The 20,198-nt window shown below is 41.7% G+C and overlaps 1 protein-coding gene across 4 annotated transcripts in view; it reads left to right on the top strand.

Moving 5' to 3' along the window:
- The window catches only part of UBP1 (upstream binding protein 1), a 528,279-nt gene that overhangs the window by 167,691 nt on the left and 340,390 nt on the right, over window positions 1–20,198 (top strand). For all 4 annotated transcript variants that reach the window (XM_069214387.1, XM_069214377.1, XM_069214369.1 and 1 more), the window contains one exon: window positions 18,337–18,413. In XM_069214387.1, the coding sequence (XP_069070488.1) occupies window positions 18,337–18,413 (77 nt within the window). The remainder of the gene's footprint in view (window positions 1–18,336; window positions 18,414–20,198) is intronic.

Genomic DNA, 20,198 nt, shown 5'->3' with positions numbered 1-20,198 from the left:
GCGTTGCCACGTAGTTGATAAATTACCATTTAGTCAGTAGATGAGGTAATCTGCTGCAGTTGAAATTACACTGTTGTGTTGTCACTTCTCTAGAGACAGCTGGCTGTGTGAAATATCTTCCTGAATTCCTAGTGCTGTTTTCTGCAAGGGCTAAATACACAAATAGCAGTTCCCGAGAGTCCCTTGTGAACTGTTAGCCAAATAAGCATATGTAAAAAAAACAGTAGCAAACAGATGTGCTGGGTAAGATAAACAAGGCCGCACCCGTGGGCTGCAATGGTTTGCTGCTGTTGCTAGGCAGCACGGAGTGGGCTAGGTTGACAGACACCAGCAAGTGTCATGTGCAAGAAATATCCTTCACATTAGTTCTTCCTCTGCCACGGGAGCAAACTGTTCTTTGTACTTAGGAACTCAATATATTTTGTTTTTGGGTAACCAATAACATGTCACGTGTACAGCCAATGAGCTTACCCAAGTTGCTTCCCCTGTACATTTCCACTAAAACAGACACGCGCCCAGTGATACCAATTAAAATTCTCAATATAGTTTTTCAGCAGCTGAAACGCATTATATTCCTTGTTGGGAAGTATTACCAGTTGCATTTTCTAACTGTAAATGCATGGAGTGAAACGAGAGATTAATGTTTGAAATTGTGTGGTGTTTAGACAATTGTTTTATGATTAGATTTGGAACCCTTTCTTTAATTTATTGCCTTGTGAATTAAGGGTTTTAACCCATTAGCTGCTAAGGCTTTTTTAACTCTCTAATCATGTCGGAGGCCTGCCATTGCAAAGCCTGTGAGTTCAGTTTTACATTGCCATGTCGACCTAGCATAATAACCCTTTTGCTAGACCCAGGCCTTCCCTTTTTATACATATGTTACCCCTAAGGTAGGCCATGGGCAACCCAGAGGCAGGGTGCAATGTATTTAAAAGGTAGGACATATAATCTCAAGTTTTACATGTCATGGTAGGGAAAAAAAAACAAAGTCATGTTTCACTATAGCAAGGCCTGTCTCTCCCATAGGATAACATTTGGATTACCTTATTATTACATTTTATAAGTGTAATTTACAGTCTGGAAAAGATACAAATTTCGTGTTTGGTGTTTCTGGAATCACAATTTAAAATCATAACTTATGATGAAGTCGGATTTTAAATAGCAATTCTGAAAATGGGATTTTAGAAAGTTGACATTATCTTAATTTATGTAGATCACGGGGAGAGTGAACATCACAAGTCTTATAACCCAGGTCTTGGGATCATTTTCTCTCAGACCCTTACCCACACCTTCACCCACCAACAGTGTAGGTTATCTCCTTTGAGGTGATGTCGCAGATAGCTTTGTCATCAGGTCTTGTTCAATTGAGTGTTGGTGGGTGAAGATGTGAGTGAGGATCTCAGAGAAAATTTTCCTGAGACCTGGGCTATAAGACTGGTGAGGTTCACTCTCCCTGTGTCCTACATAAGTTATAATTGGAAGCTGTGACCACCCTTTCCTGATTCTTTTTCCCCTCTTTCTGATAAAAGGATTTTCTTACTTTAGCCATTTAGTGCCTGCTGCCTGTCTCTGATAACTTGTGTGGGGTGGGTGAAAGCTGGGCTTTGTGTATTCCCCTAGACAGCCACTCACAATGGGAACTTAGGTGTAACATGATGGACTATTCTGGGAGGATGGGAGGGAGGAGCTGGGCACAGTGTCACTGAATAGGCGGTGTCCTGTCCACCCACAAAGGCCTGTAGTGCACCTGGAGCGAGGGCAGTACCTCTGTGCACTTCACAGGCCTGATTTTGAAGTCTCTCCCACTTCAAAGGCCCAACTGCGTATACGTACTGGATATCTGACACCACCACTTAAGTACACTTCTGGACCTGTGAATGCTCTCCCAGGAAGGATGACTGCTGTGCTGCTGAAGGACTGCCACTCGGCTGGGCTGCTGCTTTGCTGGACTCCTGCCTTGATGTGCTGCTGTTCCCCTGCCTGGGTGAGAAGGGCTGGACCTGCATCACTTGAACCCAGAGTGACTCCAAGGGCTAGCTGGCTGACCTCTGATCTGACGTTTTAGGTACTTAAGACCTCCAACCACCCTGCTTCTGTACCTGGACACTGCCTTATGTGAGTCTGCCCTACCAAGGGGTGTCACCCTAGTCCTGACCCCTGGAAGTGGGCCTTATGTGTTTGTTCCAGCGAACCGGTGCATCCTCTGCTGAAAGACAAATCTCTAAGCCATACTGACCCATTGCCTTGGCTGAGCAGCTCATCTGTGAGCAGAATCACCGCTGCTGGGTGGATTTCAACAGGACATAGCCTTCAGAACTGCTACTGCGTAATGCGTGTACCGGAGCTAGGTCTTCACATCCCCGTCAAAGGCAGCATTGACAAAGACACCAAAACTCTGCATCGCAGCTTCACCGCTTATTGGAACCGATGTATCGCCTCCACTGTGCAACGCATATGCGACTCTGATCTTCACATCGCAAGCCACGTACAGGATCCTTGGTGTCAACACATCAGGATCTCTCACAGCAGCCTCGCCGCATTTCGGAACCAGTGCATCATGTCTGCTGTGCAACACATCTTCGACCTAACTCCACACAACGCTCCACAACCTCGGATTAAGGTACTTTTATTCAGCTGACCTAACTGGGTCCTTGTAGCTGGTCCTTGCTCTATCGCAACTGACCTGAACTTTTGACTTTGTCCTGGTCTGGTGCATCCAGCTAGCCAGTGTTAGCTCTTTATGTTTCTAAGCACTGTTAAACCTTTAAAAAATCAGTATCTCAAGTTCTAAGAATTGGATTATTGTCATTTTGGTCTTGTTTTATTTATTAAAGTCTGATATCTTTCTCTAACGTGCTGTGGTTTCTTTTTGTGTGATGTTTTCACTGTTTTACTGTTTGAAGTGTTGGACAAATACTTTACACCTTGCCTCTAAGTTAAGCCTGACTGCTCTGTGCCATGCTATTAGAGGGTGTGCAAAGGTTAATTTAGGGTTTGCCAAGAGCTGAATTTCTAACATCCCCGATTTACAAAAGTATTATTTTGTTCCATCCATCAGACCCTTCTAGTCCCAGGGATATATAGGTTTTGTTGGTTGTCCAAAAATATGCAGTACCCCTGCAGCTTATAATTGTGTACTAACCTATCTATTGAATGAAAATGAGTATAAAGGAAACGTTTATGTATTTTTGAAATGTGCTCATATGACTAAGTTTAGGTATCGTGGGTATTTGTAGAACACTGAATTTGAGGTTACAGATACTATCAAGTAAATTACAGGACATTTTGCAAAATTAGTTCTTTCTTGCATGCTGATTTACATTTGGAAGGCAAAACTGGATAGAAATTCAATTTATAATATACACCCAGAGAATTAAAAAAACAAATGGTTACCACCCCACACTGGGCCATGTCCCACTACATAATTGCCCGACAATCTTTCTGCTACCCCAGGTGAAGGATTTACCCCCAATATGCCCAGAGAGGCAGAAAGCTTACTGGATGCCTTAAAAAAAAATTACAATGGGAGGTGGGCTGACGTGTAAAGATATCAGACTGCCCACACTCCTAAAGCAAGTTCCAATAGTCTTTCTGCCACCCCAGCGGCCTAGAGCATAACTATCCCCATGGCAAGGGCCCAATCACAATAGGCCCAATAGGTCCATCTTCATTGCTAAAACGTGATGTCCCCATCTTGTATTTTGGGGCCTCTCGTGTTGCAGGTGGCAGGGCCCACCACATGGGAAGCAACTGTTAATATTAGCAAAAGGATGGGAACATAGAATAGAATTATGCTTCTGCCCCTGAATGGGAGCGGATTGGGGTAACCTCCTCCAATTTATGTTTCTTTTTAAATAATTGCAAGTATCTAGTAGACTTCCTGCTCCTCCAGAGTGGACAGATTGGTGGTAAACTCCCAGGTAGAAAGCCTGATGTGGCACTTAAGGGGTGGAAGCAATGCTCAGTGCCTTTTAAGAGAGCATCCAACACTTCATTAAAAAAAAAAAAAAAAAAAATACTCCCTCAATCTGCCTCTCAGTGGGGGACAGAAAGTCTGTTGTACCCCTTTTTGGGGTGGGTGCATGGCATGATTCCAGAGAGGACCGCCCCCCCCCATTTAAAGTGGGGAAAATCCATGATGGTCTAGTGGTCCTCTCACCACGCCCTAAGTAGGTTAATTTGGGGGTAACACACCCCCACCCCCTAATGTGCCTCTCCCCAAAGAGGGCATAAGGGCATAAAGACTGTAATTTTAATTTCTTTAGGGTGTGCACTTGTCAATGTCTATTGGGGGGGGGACCTCCCTCCCCAGTGCCATCTGTGGGGACTAGTGGGCAGATCCCTGCTTGGGGATCAACCTGCTGTGGAACCACTAGAAAGGGGCTGAGATATACCCATAAGCACTGATCAAAGTGGAGCTCATGGCGCTGACTGGTTTCGTTTTCAATCTATGTGATGTAAGCGTGATGTGTGCACTGTATATATATATATATATATATATATATATATATATTTTCAGGACGTGAACGGAACTCTTCTCTTGCATCCCAGCATTATTTTTTAAAAAGGAAATTCTTCTGGTGTTCGCACCAGAAGGATTTTTTTAAGCACTGCAGTGAATAAACCATTCACAAGAACATACTGCGGTGGGCATGAACAGATAGTCTACCTCAGTTAAGTTGTTAAGTTCTAACAGCAAAAACACAATACTCGAACCCACATTCAGGCACCGTAATTACATCTTGTGATTAATTGCATTAATGGTAGATGGGTCTAGTATGCCTAGAACTGAAATGTCGTCCAGGGCAGAGCATGAATCAATTTCTACTCCTACCATACACCATGAACTGCTTGGAAGCCAGACTGCATGTTATCAAATAAACCACACCCACCATGCAGCTTTAATATGGTAGTTCACTATCTCCAATTGTTACATACATATGGGGCCTTGAAGATGGGTCCGTAGATGTCGAAGACATAAGCATCTCACTCTCTATTCAGAAGCAATAGCTCTTATTCCTTTTTTCACCGACATTGGGCCCTCTACTAATTCTCAGTTAGAATAAAAAAGCTGCTAAGTTTTAGGAGTAAGCGTGATTTGAATATGAAGCAGGTTTCATTATCAAGAGCAGCATCTGTGAATGGTAATCCAGAGAGCCAGTGGACAAAGTATGTACGTTTCTCAGATCACAATAGGCTTTGCCTCAGGGGTATTGTAAATAAAATGACTCTGGGTTCAAGACTGATATGTTTGTGTAAACATTACTGAATCGCTAAGTATTTCCAATGGTTATTTATCTGGCAAATGGACTGGAACAGGCTCAACAATCCCTGAACACTCCTTACAAACACCTGCATAACAGTTCTATCCAGCCCACACAACTCCTTTGAAAAACCAGAACAATGACCTAATATTGAACCAAATAATAGTTTCAAAGGATGACCAAGCAGACATGATAAATCTTTCACTTCTTCCCATTTCTTGGCTTCTTTGCAGTACTCTGTCCACAAATCACAATTGTAGTCAGCAGGCCCAATTTTAGGTCGTGCCCACAAACGCTCTGGCCTGTTGTAATCTATTTGTGGGCTTTTAACCACACCCACCACACGCCCATCACTATCACTCGTAAATGGACTTGCCTTTCAAAAGTCCTTTGTTATCATTGGTAAATGCTTTACGTTTGTCCCTCCTTGGGGCAGTTTTGTTACTGCCTTGGCCGTCGACCCTGTTACATAGATAATTGCACGATTGCCGATACGTTTGACTGCGAGCGGACTTCTTTTTTCTTTTGTGTCTCTCCTTCGCGCTCATGGCGGCCGTGGCACTTTGAATTGGTTTGCTTATGTCAAGTGTTTTACTTTTCATTTTCAACTTATTTGGCAAGAAAAGTTCACTTAGGAATTTTTTGCTTACTAATTGGATTCCAAGCACAGCCCTAATCTGTGTCTTCAAGTGGTATTCCAGATTTCAACAAATTGTGAATTTCAGCTGCTCTTCTCCTTTTCCAACATATCCGAGCATCTATTATTACACTGCTACTAATCTCTTCAGAAACAATATTTTGGTCCTACACGTCGTCATCCCCTTAGCAGGGCAATCTGGCAAACATACCTTTAACACAAAGCACACATTGTTTTACTGTTGAATCTCATCCTACTAACTTGCTCACATACTTCCTCCAGATGGTCTGCAGACTAATCCTACACACTCCTCCTTACCTACGAGCAGCACAAAGGTAACAACTACCAACATCCCCTCAAAACTTTAAGGAGCCACCGCTTTGTACCATAGATGGCTCTTTACAATATGTCCCGAATCTTTAAAGGACCACCTAAAAAACAAATGATTTTGCTAGTCAGAGCCAGATGAATCCACAGTAGAACCTTTCATCCTGACCATTGCGTTGGGTCCGTATAAAGTCACTGCTTTGCATTCAGTGGAGTAGAAATCCAACAGTGATCACTTATGAACTGATACTAATTGAGCCCTGCTATCTCTCACTAGTTCTTCTGGAAAGCCTCCATGGTAAAGCATCTTCCTCAAAAATGTCATCAATTGTTTAGTAGTTGTAGACTCCAGAAAAGTAACTTTGAACAGTTTAGAAAACTTATCCACCATAACAGGTACCTAACATTTAAATTTTTTAGCAACATTTTAAGCAGTCTTGTAATATAAAACAGCAGTTTTGGCCAAGATTTTTAATGCTAGGTTACTTGTTCCATTGGTGCTGCTAACGCGTCCCTTTCTGTTTATTTTATTCACTCTGGGACTCGTTTTAGGCCAGAGAATCTTTTGACCCTGATTGAAGACACCTTAGGACGAGATAACTGATCAACATGTCAATCAATATGTCAATAACGTCATCAATAAGACTCAGAAAGCACCATGACCTTGCAGTCATGAATAACCACACCAGTTTAGTACGATTTTATGAGGTTTATTCCTTATTGATTACAATTCTACTTGCAAGTTTATTCATCTCAAAACCAAGAAACACATTAGCATAGTCATAATATGGCAACTCAAATAAGATTTCAATAAGGCAAAAATGACAAACATTAGCACATAGCACAACGTCAACATAGGTTAACCTTAGCAGAGTATCATTAGTGCATCATTCAACAAAACATTGAACCAGTCATTTGTCTGTTTGCGTCCGTTTCGTGAACCCCTTAACTAACCTCGAATTAGCATTGGCATGTTGGGCTTCATGCAAAACAATTTGGTAACACAAATTTGGAAAAACATCTAACTGTGGTCCCTGTCAAAAGAAGCAGTTAGTACCTAGAAAGGAAAGGCAATCCGACAATTACAATTTCATCATCATATAGTTACCCTCCGTAATGGGTCAGCATACAGATTCTGTCTTCGTCTTCAGGACATCAGTTGATTCGCCATCAGTCAGGGCAACACTGCAAAACGGGTAAAAAGGGACACTTCCCTCATAAGGAGGAAAAGTATATATTGGGCAAGGCAAGGCAAGGCAAGGATGGTTTGAAGAACCAAACAGCAAAATCTCTATGCAGAGTGACAAAGTGTCTGGGTCATAACAAGTTCGCAATGGCATCTCTCCTAATGGTTCCTCGTGTCAAAGGCTTTTATCCCTTTTCTGTTGTACAGTCCCATAATTCTTCATTGGTCAGGGTTGGCACCCCATTATCTCCATCCAATACGTTTGCAATTATTTCATCAAAATTGTCACCCCATAACAGTTCTCACGTAGTTTATTGGTTCTTAAGATTGACGTCTCCAGCGGGTAGAATGTCCGGTATGATTTCATACTCTCGTGGTCCTCTCGCATCTTCAGTCAGTAGGTCCATTGTCTGTACCGGTTCAGGCGACCTTGTACCTGTTATTAGTCTACAGTGTTGCATTTATCAAAAATGTTTCTCTTAGCAAGTCGAATTTCATGAGAATGGATCTACTACGGTTACATTGATCCTTTAGCTTTGGAAAAGTACGAGTACATGTCCTTCAGCAAGTCAGCACACTGCACGTTAGAAAAACACATTTAATCTGAAAAAAAGCGTGCAGCTATGCCTCGACTCATGCTAACTAAAGCCTAATGATTTATTAGCAAAACCTTAACATATAATTCTTAATATTAGTGTAAAATCATACATTAAACATCTCATTTTCATTATTATTAGTCAGTTTCATTAGTCATTGTATACATTGGTGGCCACTCCCCGTGGGCACATTTCAAGCGCGTTTTAGCAAAAGTACATTAATACATTTTCTATGCAGCATTATTATGCATTAGTTCATAAACATTTCATGTTAATATTGAGCATAAATGCTACACTCTCTCACTATCTTTGTCCTCAGCACATATTTATTCATACTGCCCACTGTACAGTGCACACTCCCCCACTATCTTGTTTACATTGGCATCCAGACCTCGGCCACCTAAAATATCCTCTTGTAGAGGAAGTATGAGCATGACCTTCGTGAACTCAGGCTACAGTCCTCTTTCAAAGACTGGATGGGAAAATAAACATTTATTCCCTTTCCAACTTATCACAATTCAACAAAATGTTTTTGGCAATATGCAGATAAGAGTACTTCTGTCCTTGTCTCTACAGCACTGATGCACAGATCCATTTTGCCAGAGAGAACAGTTTTTTTTTCAATCTACCTATCCTCTTTCCTGCCCCCGTCATTAGATCAATCATCCTACTAGGTACATGTGATGAACTGTCTGCAGTAACACACGTTCGAGAAACATATTAGACAAACTAGAATGCGGGTTTTCAGTTCCTCTTGGAGCCAAGGTTTGGATCAATGTGTTGTTTTTGCAAGTTCTTTACACAGTAGATGATAGCTAAAGTGATGCACTGGCCACACAACACATAACAATTCCTAATCTTTAAAATCTTCTTGTATTCTGTTATAGAGCACCGTAGAAGCAAGTGTCCCGTTGCACAATAAATGGCCTGGTCATGTGGCAACCCTTCTTTATAAAATACGTACTGGCATCCACAGTCAATAAATATCTTCTTTTGTCATCAAAATGTTTTGGTGCAAGTGCAACCACAGATTCACACACTATCATAAACATCACTGTTCTCTTTCAGGACTCCCCACAGACTCTGCACCTTTCATCAATGTTCTTAAAAAATGATAGAAGAATAGCTTAATATCCGAAAAGACCTTGTCACCGAGTTCTGACTAGACAACAGGGTTTCTTAAATATGTTTTCGAAGCGCATTTCCCTTTTCCAATCGTGGGTAAATTGAGTTAAACATCTAGTCTGTGAGCTGAGCTGTGGTCCAGTGTCTAGATTCAAGGCTCTGACGGGGCTTGGCTCGTTTGCCTTCCATGGGTAAAACAATAGTCACACTGGTGAATGTAGCTTTGAAACCATTAGTGATTTATCATACTAAACCTTTGCATTAGGCTAGGGTCTGTATTTGTTGCATAATCTAGTAAGCCGTGAGATAGAAACAGAAGGTACAAATAAACGTTCCCATGAAACGTCAGAAGTGGATGAAACTTATTTAGCATGCTCTTATGGCATGCTGACATTGGCTCAAAGAAACAGAGTGCTTACATGCTGGCATTTTCTAACTACCTCAGTTTGCCCCCATTCTAAGTTCAGTGAGAGTGCAAAGCAGCAACAGTAGGCCTGTTTGTCTGTCCGTTTAAGAAGAGGTGGGTGCCAATAGTATATTTGCCACTTGATGTTGGGTGCCAACAGCTGTTAACGACCCTTTCCTTCATTACACCAGTGCATCATCACTTTCAGCTCATATTTGCATGGCCCACAATTATCACTGGCTACCACCCTCTCCAGCGGGTGTTAGCTGATGTTACTTGAGTAGTGGGCAACAAGGCTCTATTTCTTCTAGTGCCTTGTACATTGAATAATATCTCTCTCTCTCTCTGGAGTTGAGCTCAGAAGTAGAAACTTAAAGGAGGTAATTAATTCCTGAAGGCTCTATGAAGACCGTCTGAAAATTAGGAGCAAGGTCTACATTTTGAGGCTTCCATGAAGCTTAAAAATATCAGGCACACTTACTACGTATTGCTTAAATAAGGACATGCTCAAATCTTGAATGCCAGTGTTCATGCAATCAACTTTCCTCTTGGAAAGAGGAAAAGATAAAAAGCAGGTACCCTGATGCACACAGACCTCTAAAAAAAATTGGAAGGATTTTAAATTAATTTTTGTGGCTTTCTTACATTTTTTTTTTTACGAATTATACAAATTCCAGACAATAGTCATATACCGTTTCTACTTCCCCTCAGCATTTCCCATCTCTCTGATCCTTTCCCGTCACCCACAATCTGCCATATGGTTCACTTTCTGTGTTTTAGGCTGGTTAAAATGTTCTGGCCTGTATTTTGCTAAAATTGTTTTGCTCTCCTTGTATGCTCTCCACCTCAACTTTCTTATTATGGACGCATCCTCAGACCTCTTACTCTTTCACATCCTCCCCAGGCCATCGTTTTTATAACGTTTTATTGTTGTTTTGAAAATACGTATTTCTAGGTAATACCGTATTTCAAGTAGCAGTTTACAAATTTTTGTGAACATTTAACAAAATACTCTAGCAACATGTACTCGCTGACCTGGGTTAGACAAAAGAAAAGAAGGCGGGGCAGATGTCTAGAAGAACTTCTTGAAAGTTGTAGTAAAGAGAAAATCGTAGAACCAATAGCATTCGGACCACTGGTTTGTGCGCACTATAAAGGAGAATTGGCGGTAGGACGGAGCACGTACTGAACGAAGGCGTGACTGCTGCCCGTGCAGCCAGGAAATGCTCTCAACAAGCAATCCTATGGGTAAGTGAAACTGAGGCATTTAAGGCAGCAGCTCCGTTGATTTAAAATCGAAATGTTGTTTCTATACAATTACTGTCGACGCTTTGGTACTGACAGTCAAAAGAAGTGGGAAACAATCCACATATTTGAAGCATTCGAATCTAGCAAGGCTACACCTAGGCCTTCTGTGGGTGTCCTGTGACCTAGCACAATCATGACAAAGACCTACAGTATAACTAGAGATCTCTACAAGGAAGGTCGAGATTTGTAAACACGTGGTTGAAGCGATGCCACAAAGCGTTGTGTGATGCCCTTATGGTAGATGTTTAGCAACAACAAGAGGGGGGCTATACAAATTGCGCTTGTGAACTAAATGAGACCACTGATTCTTCAGCTGTGAAAGGAACTTAAATTATTGGACTACATGTATGTATCTATGTTGGACACTTTGTATGTCCTAATTAAGTTATATGTGGTACACTTGTATATGTGAAAAGTTTTAAGGACTGGGTTCAGTGACATTTCTCTCTCTATATCTCTTTCTCTCTCTCTCTTAAGTACCTTTTGGTTAAACTATTCTTGTGCTTAAAGACTTAAAGTTTTGCACCAGTCAAGTATCTGCATATGTTTTGTGAATATATGTAACATGTCAACACTACATTTCATGTGCTTTATTATTAAATACTAATGACGGTGTAAATTGAACATGCAAAAGGTTTTTAAAACTACATAAAGAATGTATTATTACGTACACAATGATTAACTGCTTTGTGTACTCCTAAATAAGTAATGCATCGATTGATGGTCAATGGAAGATTATATTGCATTTGACTTCTATGATCCCTCACCTTTTATCCATAACTGGATCAAACCCTGTTAAGTAATTGTGATAGCACAGGCCAGGTGTTTAATCTCTAGCTCAAATAAATTGGGAGACAAAGGGCATTTCTCCTTTGCGCCTGTTCTAAGATTTATTTCCTTTAAACATGTGCCTTGGACCATTACTCTTGCAGTTGGAGAATGATAGTTGGACAGGATCCAACCTTTTATTCAGGGGCCTGTTTTCAGTGTAGTTAAGACTGTTTCAACGAAGTCCCAACTCACTGTGTCAAATGCCTTCTTCTTCATGTGTCATAAGGAGAGCCAGAACCTCCCTCAGCTTTGATTTTTCAATAAGGGGGTCCTCTCTACAGACTCCATCATAGTCCTGTCTACCTTGTAGAAACCTAAGCTGATCCACCTCATCAGTGACGGAAGGATCCTGTCCAACCTGTTGGTCAAGGTTTTCGTAAAGATTTTGGCAACTGTATTTAAGAGCATAGCAGGGCAAAAAGGTTTACACTCGCTCTGGTCTTACCCAGATTTCGGAATCAGTGTGTTTTCAGCACCGCACACCAACTGGGTTACTCTCTCGCTTTCATTGAAGGAGTTATATAGGTGATGTTGTAAATCTGCATTTTCCTCGTAAAAGGATAAGAGAATGCCATCAGGGCCTGGGGGCTTGTTTAGCTTCTTCGCGTTCATAGTAGCTATTATCTTTTCTTCTCAATTGGTTTGTCTACCTCTTCTGCCCACCCTAGATATCTCACATTTGCAGGCAAATCCTGCAGCCTGTCTAAGACCGTTATATCAGTTGATGCTGAATCATAATAATTCCGGTGGAAGTGGGCAAATGCCTTCTTCTTCTCCCCTTCATCCTTGGCTAAAGTTCCCTGTACTACTCTAATTGACACTGTATATGTTGTTGCCCTTTGTTCATACATGTGCAATGCTAGCAGTCTGTTTGTACTGTTCACTTTCTCATAAAAATTCTGCCTCTGCCGCAAGAGCGCCAACTTGGCCTTTTTAGTTCTTAGTGCCTGAAGTTGTTCCTTAATTTAGTTCATCTCTCTGCGTTGCTAAACATGTAATCCCTCCTGGTGTAAAATCAATTTAGAGCCGAATAGAATGTGTAATCCGTGATGCTAGGGTGTGCACATTTCCAAACATCTGGTAGCCCTTGATCATCAACTATTTTTTCTTTCAGCATCCTGAAGAAATCTTTCTGATGCTGGAGCAGTTTCATAAAAGTCTGAGTCCCAAGCCAGATTTAGGAACCTTTCAGAAATCAGTGATTCCCTCGCAGAGCCTATATGATTTTCTACAATGTTTGTGAGAAAGTCTTCCTATGGCGAATTTGGGCTATATACATTAATAAATGTATAGTGGCCTTTCCGGAGTTCGGTATGCAATACTAAGAATCTCCCATTAGGTATTTCGAATAACCGTGTGACTTGTCGTTGTAAAATATTTCCCTTAAGCATATTTACCACCCCTGCTTTCCTGGTTCTTGCTGATGCCCAATACTCTTGGGGATATTGTCCGTGCGGCATGCAGAATGTACCCTCCCTCAGGAGGTGTGTGTCTTGTAAAATGATTACGCCTGGGCAAGATTGCTCGAAATAAGTCAAGACTTTGTGCTTATTGGAAGAGTTAAACCTCCCAATAACCAACTGCACAATTGTGAATGATGCACCTGTGTTGTTTGTTCCCTGTAAACTTGTCAGTCCTTGCTGTTTGTGTTCGTGTGCAAGAGACTGATCTAGTTCCCCTTACCCAAAGAACCCGTAAAACGAATAAAACATTACTAAAGTCTTTAAAGATAAACCAAAAAATACATCATCAGTACACCCAACCACGTAACCTCTAACTCCCCTCCCCCATCCCGTCCGAAGTTACAACTACACTCAAGCTGCGTGAGCTTTAGAGTGTGGTTGACACTATCCCCAGGACATCTTTCAGAATCTCTGGCGATTAAAAATTCTACTCTCCCACCTGAAACCCCCCTAACCACATTCTGTTCATGGATGGATGGAAAAATCTGGTGCTGCCAGTTGTATTGTTACCCCTTTATTCAATTTGTATTCTTTTTAGACCATATGGTTGCATACCTTTTATCGCCATGTGTAGGGTCCTTTTTGTATCATTATGCCTGCTCTCCTGTTTTTCATTTCTGGATCTGTTTATTTTTAGTGCCCTGATTAACCTCCATCATCGTGGGTGGTTATTTGACTGTGTCATTCCTGATCTGAATGGTCTTCTTGCGTGTGGATATGTACCATGCTATCCAAGTTTACTTCACCACTACTTTCAAGTTTGAGCAACTTTTGTATTTCCTCTTGCTACATAATTGTAGTGCCTTAAAAATTCAAACGGAATTGTAGATCTTCTGGGAATAGCAATCTGTATTTGATTGCTTTGTCATTAGTTTTCTGGTGGTGTCTTGGAAAGTCTTTCATCTCAGCAGGGTAGCTGCTGCCGTGTCCTAGAAGAGGGAGAATTCACTGTCTCAGAAACTGTGAAATTTGTGCTTTTATGCTGCCACCATTCTTTTTTCTTTTACTGGATAACTTGAAAGCTTTAGCACACTATTTCTTGGCCTGTTCCCTTTTGTTCCTACCCTGTGAGCTTTTTCTGTGGAAATGCTCTTGATGTTAAATTGTAGTTTGTATCCAAATAGTCACTGTCGCATGCTGTTATGTTCTACCTTTCCATCTCTCTCTTCAGGCTCCCTCAACATACATTGTTTGCATCTGACCTATTTTCTAGGTCTTCATGTTTCGATGATAAGCACTTGAGTTATGATTGCATGTGGTATATTGTGGTGGTCATTAATTGGTCATTGTCAGAGACCATCTTGATTTGCATCTCGGTAGATTTCAAATATCATATGCTCTGGTGTCTCTTTTGACATCCCTTATCTCCTTACATATTTCTGTTAGCAGGATTTGTATTATCTGCTGTTGATTAATCAATGGCCATCGCCAGTTTCCATTTCTGCTAGACTTGCCTCGAAATCTCCTTCAGCCCATAGCTGTCATGGTGTCTTTCAACTAGTTGCCTGGGCTGATATGGTACTAATATGCAAGTATTCTGTAATGTTTCGTTGTGTGTTTTCTTTTTAGTACCGCATTTGACCTGTGGAAAAAGCAATAACTTCATGCTATTATCTCGTAAGGGGGCCAGCTGGCTGTGTGTTTCTGCTCATCTCCAGGTACATCTGCTGCAAGTTCATCAGATATCAATTCCCAGATCTTCACCACACATTTATACAGATTGTTCCAAATAAATCTTCTGATGATCCTGTCTGTGACAGTGACTTTATGTATAGCACCCAAATTAAGATTTGTCAAGACTGATATAATTAGTTGCCAAATTGCTGCATATAGTCCTCTGCATGACGTTAGGGGCACGGCATGAACAAGCAGTTGGTTGAAGACGATTCACAGTGCCTTCAGAAGCAGCTCCTTACAGTCACAGAGATGAAGAAGACTCTGAGTTCCATGCTGACTTCCACCTTCATAGATAGCACATCCACACCATGGGACAGATGTAGGAACAAAGCAAATTGCGAGTTGCAATTTGCGAGTCCGAGCGACTCGCAAATTGCAACTCGCAATTTGCTATGCAGAACGGTGTCTCAGACACCGTCTGCGAGTCGCTATGGGGTCGCAAAGACCCACCTCATTAATATTAATGAGGTGGGTCGCAAATTGCGGCCCCATAGCGACTATGGGCACTCACTAACATGGAGGCCTGCTGTAGTCAGCAGACCTCCATGTTCGTGACTGCTTTTAAATAAAGCAGTTTTTTTTTTTTCAAGTGTAACCCGTTTTCATTAAAGGAAAACGAGCTGCACTTAAAAAAAAATCATAAACCTTTTGTTTCAGTATTTTTTTAGGGCAGGTAGTGGTCCTTTGGACCACTACCTGCCCTGAAAAAATATTTTTGGGTCCATTCACAAAGGGGAAGGACTCCTTCCAATTTGCGAGTGGGTTACCATCCACTTCAAGTGGATGGTAACTGCGACTCCATTTGCGACCGCATACGTGGTCACAAATGGAATTGCATCCCACTGCGACTCGCAAATAGGAAGGGGACACCCCTTCCTATTTGCGACTCTGAAATGCATTTTGCGAGTCGGTTGCGACTCGCAAAATGCATTTCTGCATAGGAAACTCCGGTTTGCGACTCGCAAATGGCAATTCTTGCCGTTTGCGAGTCGCAAACAGTTTCCTACATCTGGCCCCTAGTACGTATCATAGGCCACAGCTCTCTTCCCAGAGCATCGCATCGGGAAGCTGCCTGCCTCTGGAAGCCCCAGGATCAGGACTTTAATTTAGTTTGACACACCACATACTGTTTCCGCGGTCCCTCTCCCTGGCTTTTTCACCTATTGTGGCCAGTGGGGTTTCTGTTTCCACCTCTCTCGTTCAATACAGTACTCTGACATGCAAGTGCAGTGTATTTGCCTAAAAGGATACGGTCCCTATGTGGTGCTCCCTTCTTTCGCCCATCTCTGAAGACTTGACTTGTTTAGATGTTTGATGTGAAATCTGCCCACAAGTAAACATTAAGCGTCAAGTTCTATCGGTTCTGTGCCCAGGCACTAAATAAAGAACTTTGAAGGAAAGCTGAATCAAGGTACACGGAGATCTGTGTTTTTAAGAGGAATATTGACAACTGGGTAGAGTTTCGAAAAGCAGGAGAAGGCCGAGTACAAAAACGTCCTTAAGTTGTCATGGGAGCAACTTTGTTGGTGGTTCGCTGCTGTTTTCTTTCCTTCCAGATAGCGCATACAAATAGATGGGGTTTAGGGCCAGATGTAGCAAAAATCCAATTTGCGAGTTGCAAATTGCGAGTCCTTCCGACTCGCAATTTGCAACTCGCAAATTGGCATGCAGAACGGTGTCTCAGACACCGTCTGCGAGTCGGTATGGGGTCGCAAAGACCCACCTCATTAATATTAATGAGGTGGGTCGCAAATTGCGGCCCCATAGCGACTATGGGCACTCGCAAACATGGAGGCCTGCTGTAGTCAGCAGACCTCCATGTTCGTGACTGCTTATAAATAAAGCATTTTTTTTTTTTTTTAAGTGTAGCCCGTTTTCCTTAAAGGAAAACGAGCTGCACTTAAAAAAAAAATCCGAAACCTTTAGTTGGACCACTACCTGCCCTGAAAAAATAATTTGTGGTCCATTCACAAAGGGGAAGGGGACCCTTCCAATTTGCGAGTGGGTTACCATCCACTTCAAGTGGATGGTAACTGCGACACCATTTGCGACTGCATATGCGGTCGCAAATGGTATTGCATACCACTGCGAAACGCAAATAGGAAGGGAACACCCCTTCCTATTTGCGATTCGGAAATGCATTTTGCGAGTCGGTCCCGACTCGCAAAATGCATTTTTGCATAGGAAACTGAGATTTGCGACTCGCAAAAATGCGACTCGCAAATCGTTTCCTACATCTGGCCCTTAGTCCTTGCCAGTCAGTAAGCGGTGGACCTGTAATAATTCAATTGAAATGAATCACCCCTTGAAGCCTTACTTGTAGCATTCCTGTGCATTGCTGTTTGAAACTGTCATGCAGTGTAACACATGAATTGTATTGGTGTTGTGATATTTTTGAAACATCCGATATTTGGAAGCAGCCAGATAAATACATTTCATTTGAGATCATTTTATGTTACAAGAAAACGACCATATCTGAAGCACCTTTACATCAGTTATGGTGTTTAAGGTGCTCGTCACCACGTATTAAAATAATAATAATAATAAAAAAACATAATTGTATAGGGTGTACCCACGAGCGCAATAACACCAATCCTTTTATATTGAAATGAAAGGGGCCATATAAATTATTTTTGGGGGTCCTTAGTTTGCTAGGGCAAGGATACAATGCTCTACTGTGTGAACGTTGCTACTTATTGGCCCCTTTTATCGGTCTGTTCTTTATAATTACATTGTCTTCTTTCCAGATGTCGGAGCATTTTGACCCACGTCGGTTTGTGGGTTTCCTTGGGATTTAGGACGATGGTGTTGTTTTTACCTCGCTGTGATGGTTGTCCGCTCAGTGGCCGGAGATTGTCAGGATTCGATGTTTCATTAATACCAAAAGTGCCACTTGATTGGTTCAATCTGCAATCCTCGGGAATGCTTTAAGACCACAAGTGGTACTTCATTTCATTTCATTTTCAAACAGCCGTGATAATTCTGGTTGATAAATTAGTGCCATGTAAACTAATAATGAACGCAACTACCGTACACATTATTTTAAAATCGTTATTTACATGGAACACGTGAAATTTGCCGAGGGAATAAACTATTACATTGGAAAGACAAAAATATAGAAAGGGAGGCGCCTGACCGAGATAATCATCTTTTGGCAAAGACTAGAGCCAAACCCACATACCTTTACCTACCTTAATTTGATGGAGAGGAACTAAAAGGTATTTCTGTATTGTGTGGGTTTAATTTGTCAGATATGATCTTTAGGATATTCCCAAACACTCTAACCCAAAACAGGACTTTCAGGTGTATGATTGTGCCAAATAAATACAATGTTCACCTGGAAAGTGAGCATCAGGCTTGGTCAGTAGAGTTTTTAGACAGGTGTGTTTTTAGTGCTTCTGTCCAAGCGTGTGAGATTGTGAATTACTTTGAAGCGAGAAAACAATGCTCCTATACAACTAGACAAATGATATGCTGAATAAGTATTTATATTACGCACCTGTGTTCTTTTCCAAGGTCAGTCGTATGAGCTAAGAATGCTAGATAATCGGAAGATGGGCGATTTACCTGAGATAAATGGAAAACTAGTGAAGGTAAGGAGAAAATGTATTTATATTTTGTTAGAGCATTTTTTTATATGTCCTTAGTTTTAATATTCATATTTTAACTTCGATATCACTCTCCACCTAAGGAAGACACTGAAATTCTCAACCATTGGCGTAGAGATGCCTCAGAGTATGCACAGCTCTCTAAGTAGCCATGTCTTAAGCTCTTCGTTCCTTCCATTGAAAATGTTTCATTTTGTCAGTCTTGTTTCAGTCTCATGCGCCACATTCAGTGTTTTGCAGATAGAACTACAAAGACTGTTACTCTAGTCATCAAGTGTAGAATTTTTTACATTACTGTTCCGAAATGGATAATTTGTGTATCTGGCAAAATAAGTGTGACATCCGAGTGTCCTTGCCGTCCAGCGACTTTTTGCTATGATGAAGCAGTTGGCATGTTGACTTATTTTCTCATAGGCCCCCATGCGACTCATCAGTCAAGGGTTTGATCAGGTTCACTGCCTGCCTCTGAGTACTCTCCCAGGGTGCTCAGATGGTCTTACGGGGGCATTGCAAAACCAAATTGTGCACCAGCAATTTGTGTGCTAACATTAGTGAAGGTCAAAAGGACCTGTAAGGTCCAAAGCCATGCTTAGTCCTGAGATCCATAATACCCTAATATCACCTCTAGTAACCATTCTATAGAGTAGCCATAGAACACTGCATTACTCCATCTTCCCCAGAGTTACTTCTCTAAGCTATACCTCTCGGATTTCGCTGCAACAAAGATTTCGATTCTAAATGTGTGCCTGCTGATTCAATGTGACCTATTTAGCCCAAAGGCACTGAGAAGTAAAAATATAAAAGAAATGGTAAACACGTGCAGGCACTGCCCATAGTCAGATATGGCAGCCATCCTGCACAAACTCCCCTGTGCCAGAGTGATCCTTTGCTTCTGTCTCCACCCTTCTAGATGCCTATCCTCTGCTTAGATCAGGAATTCCATCCATCTGAGCTTCAGTTGAAGAGCCAGGTGTTAAGGTCCTTCCTGAATTGAGTAGCGATTGTGACTGCCTGAGGTGCAGGGGAAGGGTGTTCCAGCTCTTTGCCTCAAGGTAGGCGAAGCATCTTCTGTATGCGGGGTACGGTGGCTGGTGCTAGTTGAGCGGTGCAGTCTGGTGGGAGAGTAGAAGGTGATACAGTGGTTGAGGTAGGCGGGTCCTAGGTTGTGGAGGGCCTTGAAAGGGTGGATGAGGAGCTTGAAGTTAATTATTTTCTTGACAGGAAGTCAGTGGAAGTCTCTTAGGTGATTGTAGATATGGTCACGGCAGGGAATATCCAGGATGAGTCTGGCAGAGGCATTTTGGATGTGCTGTAATTTCTTCAGGTTCTTCTGGGTGGTACTGGCCAGAGGGCGCTGCCATACTTGACTCTGCTGGTATCCAAGGCATATGTTACGGTTTTGCGGTAGTCCTTTTGTTTAAACGTTATTTCCCTTAGCTCTATCTAGGTGTCCTCGTAAAGAAAAGCTTGCCCTATCCAGGTATGACTTCGTTAGTTGAATTATTTAACAACATTTCATGGTACAAAATCCTTCTTGCAATCATGCTTAGATATCTTAAATTTGTATTGTATTTGTAAGAGGCTGAAATAGTTAAAGGTTCATTCAGTACTCTAGTGGTCTAACAGAAGCCAATATTTATAAGCACAGATAGCAATTTTAGGCTTGGTCTGGAAGCAGTTTATGCTGTTATCAGTATTTTGAAAATCATGCAGAAATTATAATTGATAATACTTAAAAGCTCTTTAGGTTGGCATCCTACAGCTATTAGT

The sequence above is a fragment of the Pleurodeles waltl genome, chromosome 2_1, assembly GCF_031143425.1.
Source record: "Pleurodeles waltl isolate 20211129_DDA chromosome 2_1, aPleWal1.hap1.20221129, whole genome shotgun sequence".
NCBI classification, from domain to species: Eukaryota; Metazoa; Chordata; class Amphibia; order Caudata; family Salamandridae; genus Pleurodeles; species Pleurodeles waltl.
This window is presented reverse-complemented; position numbering and strand designations above follow the sequence as displayed.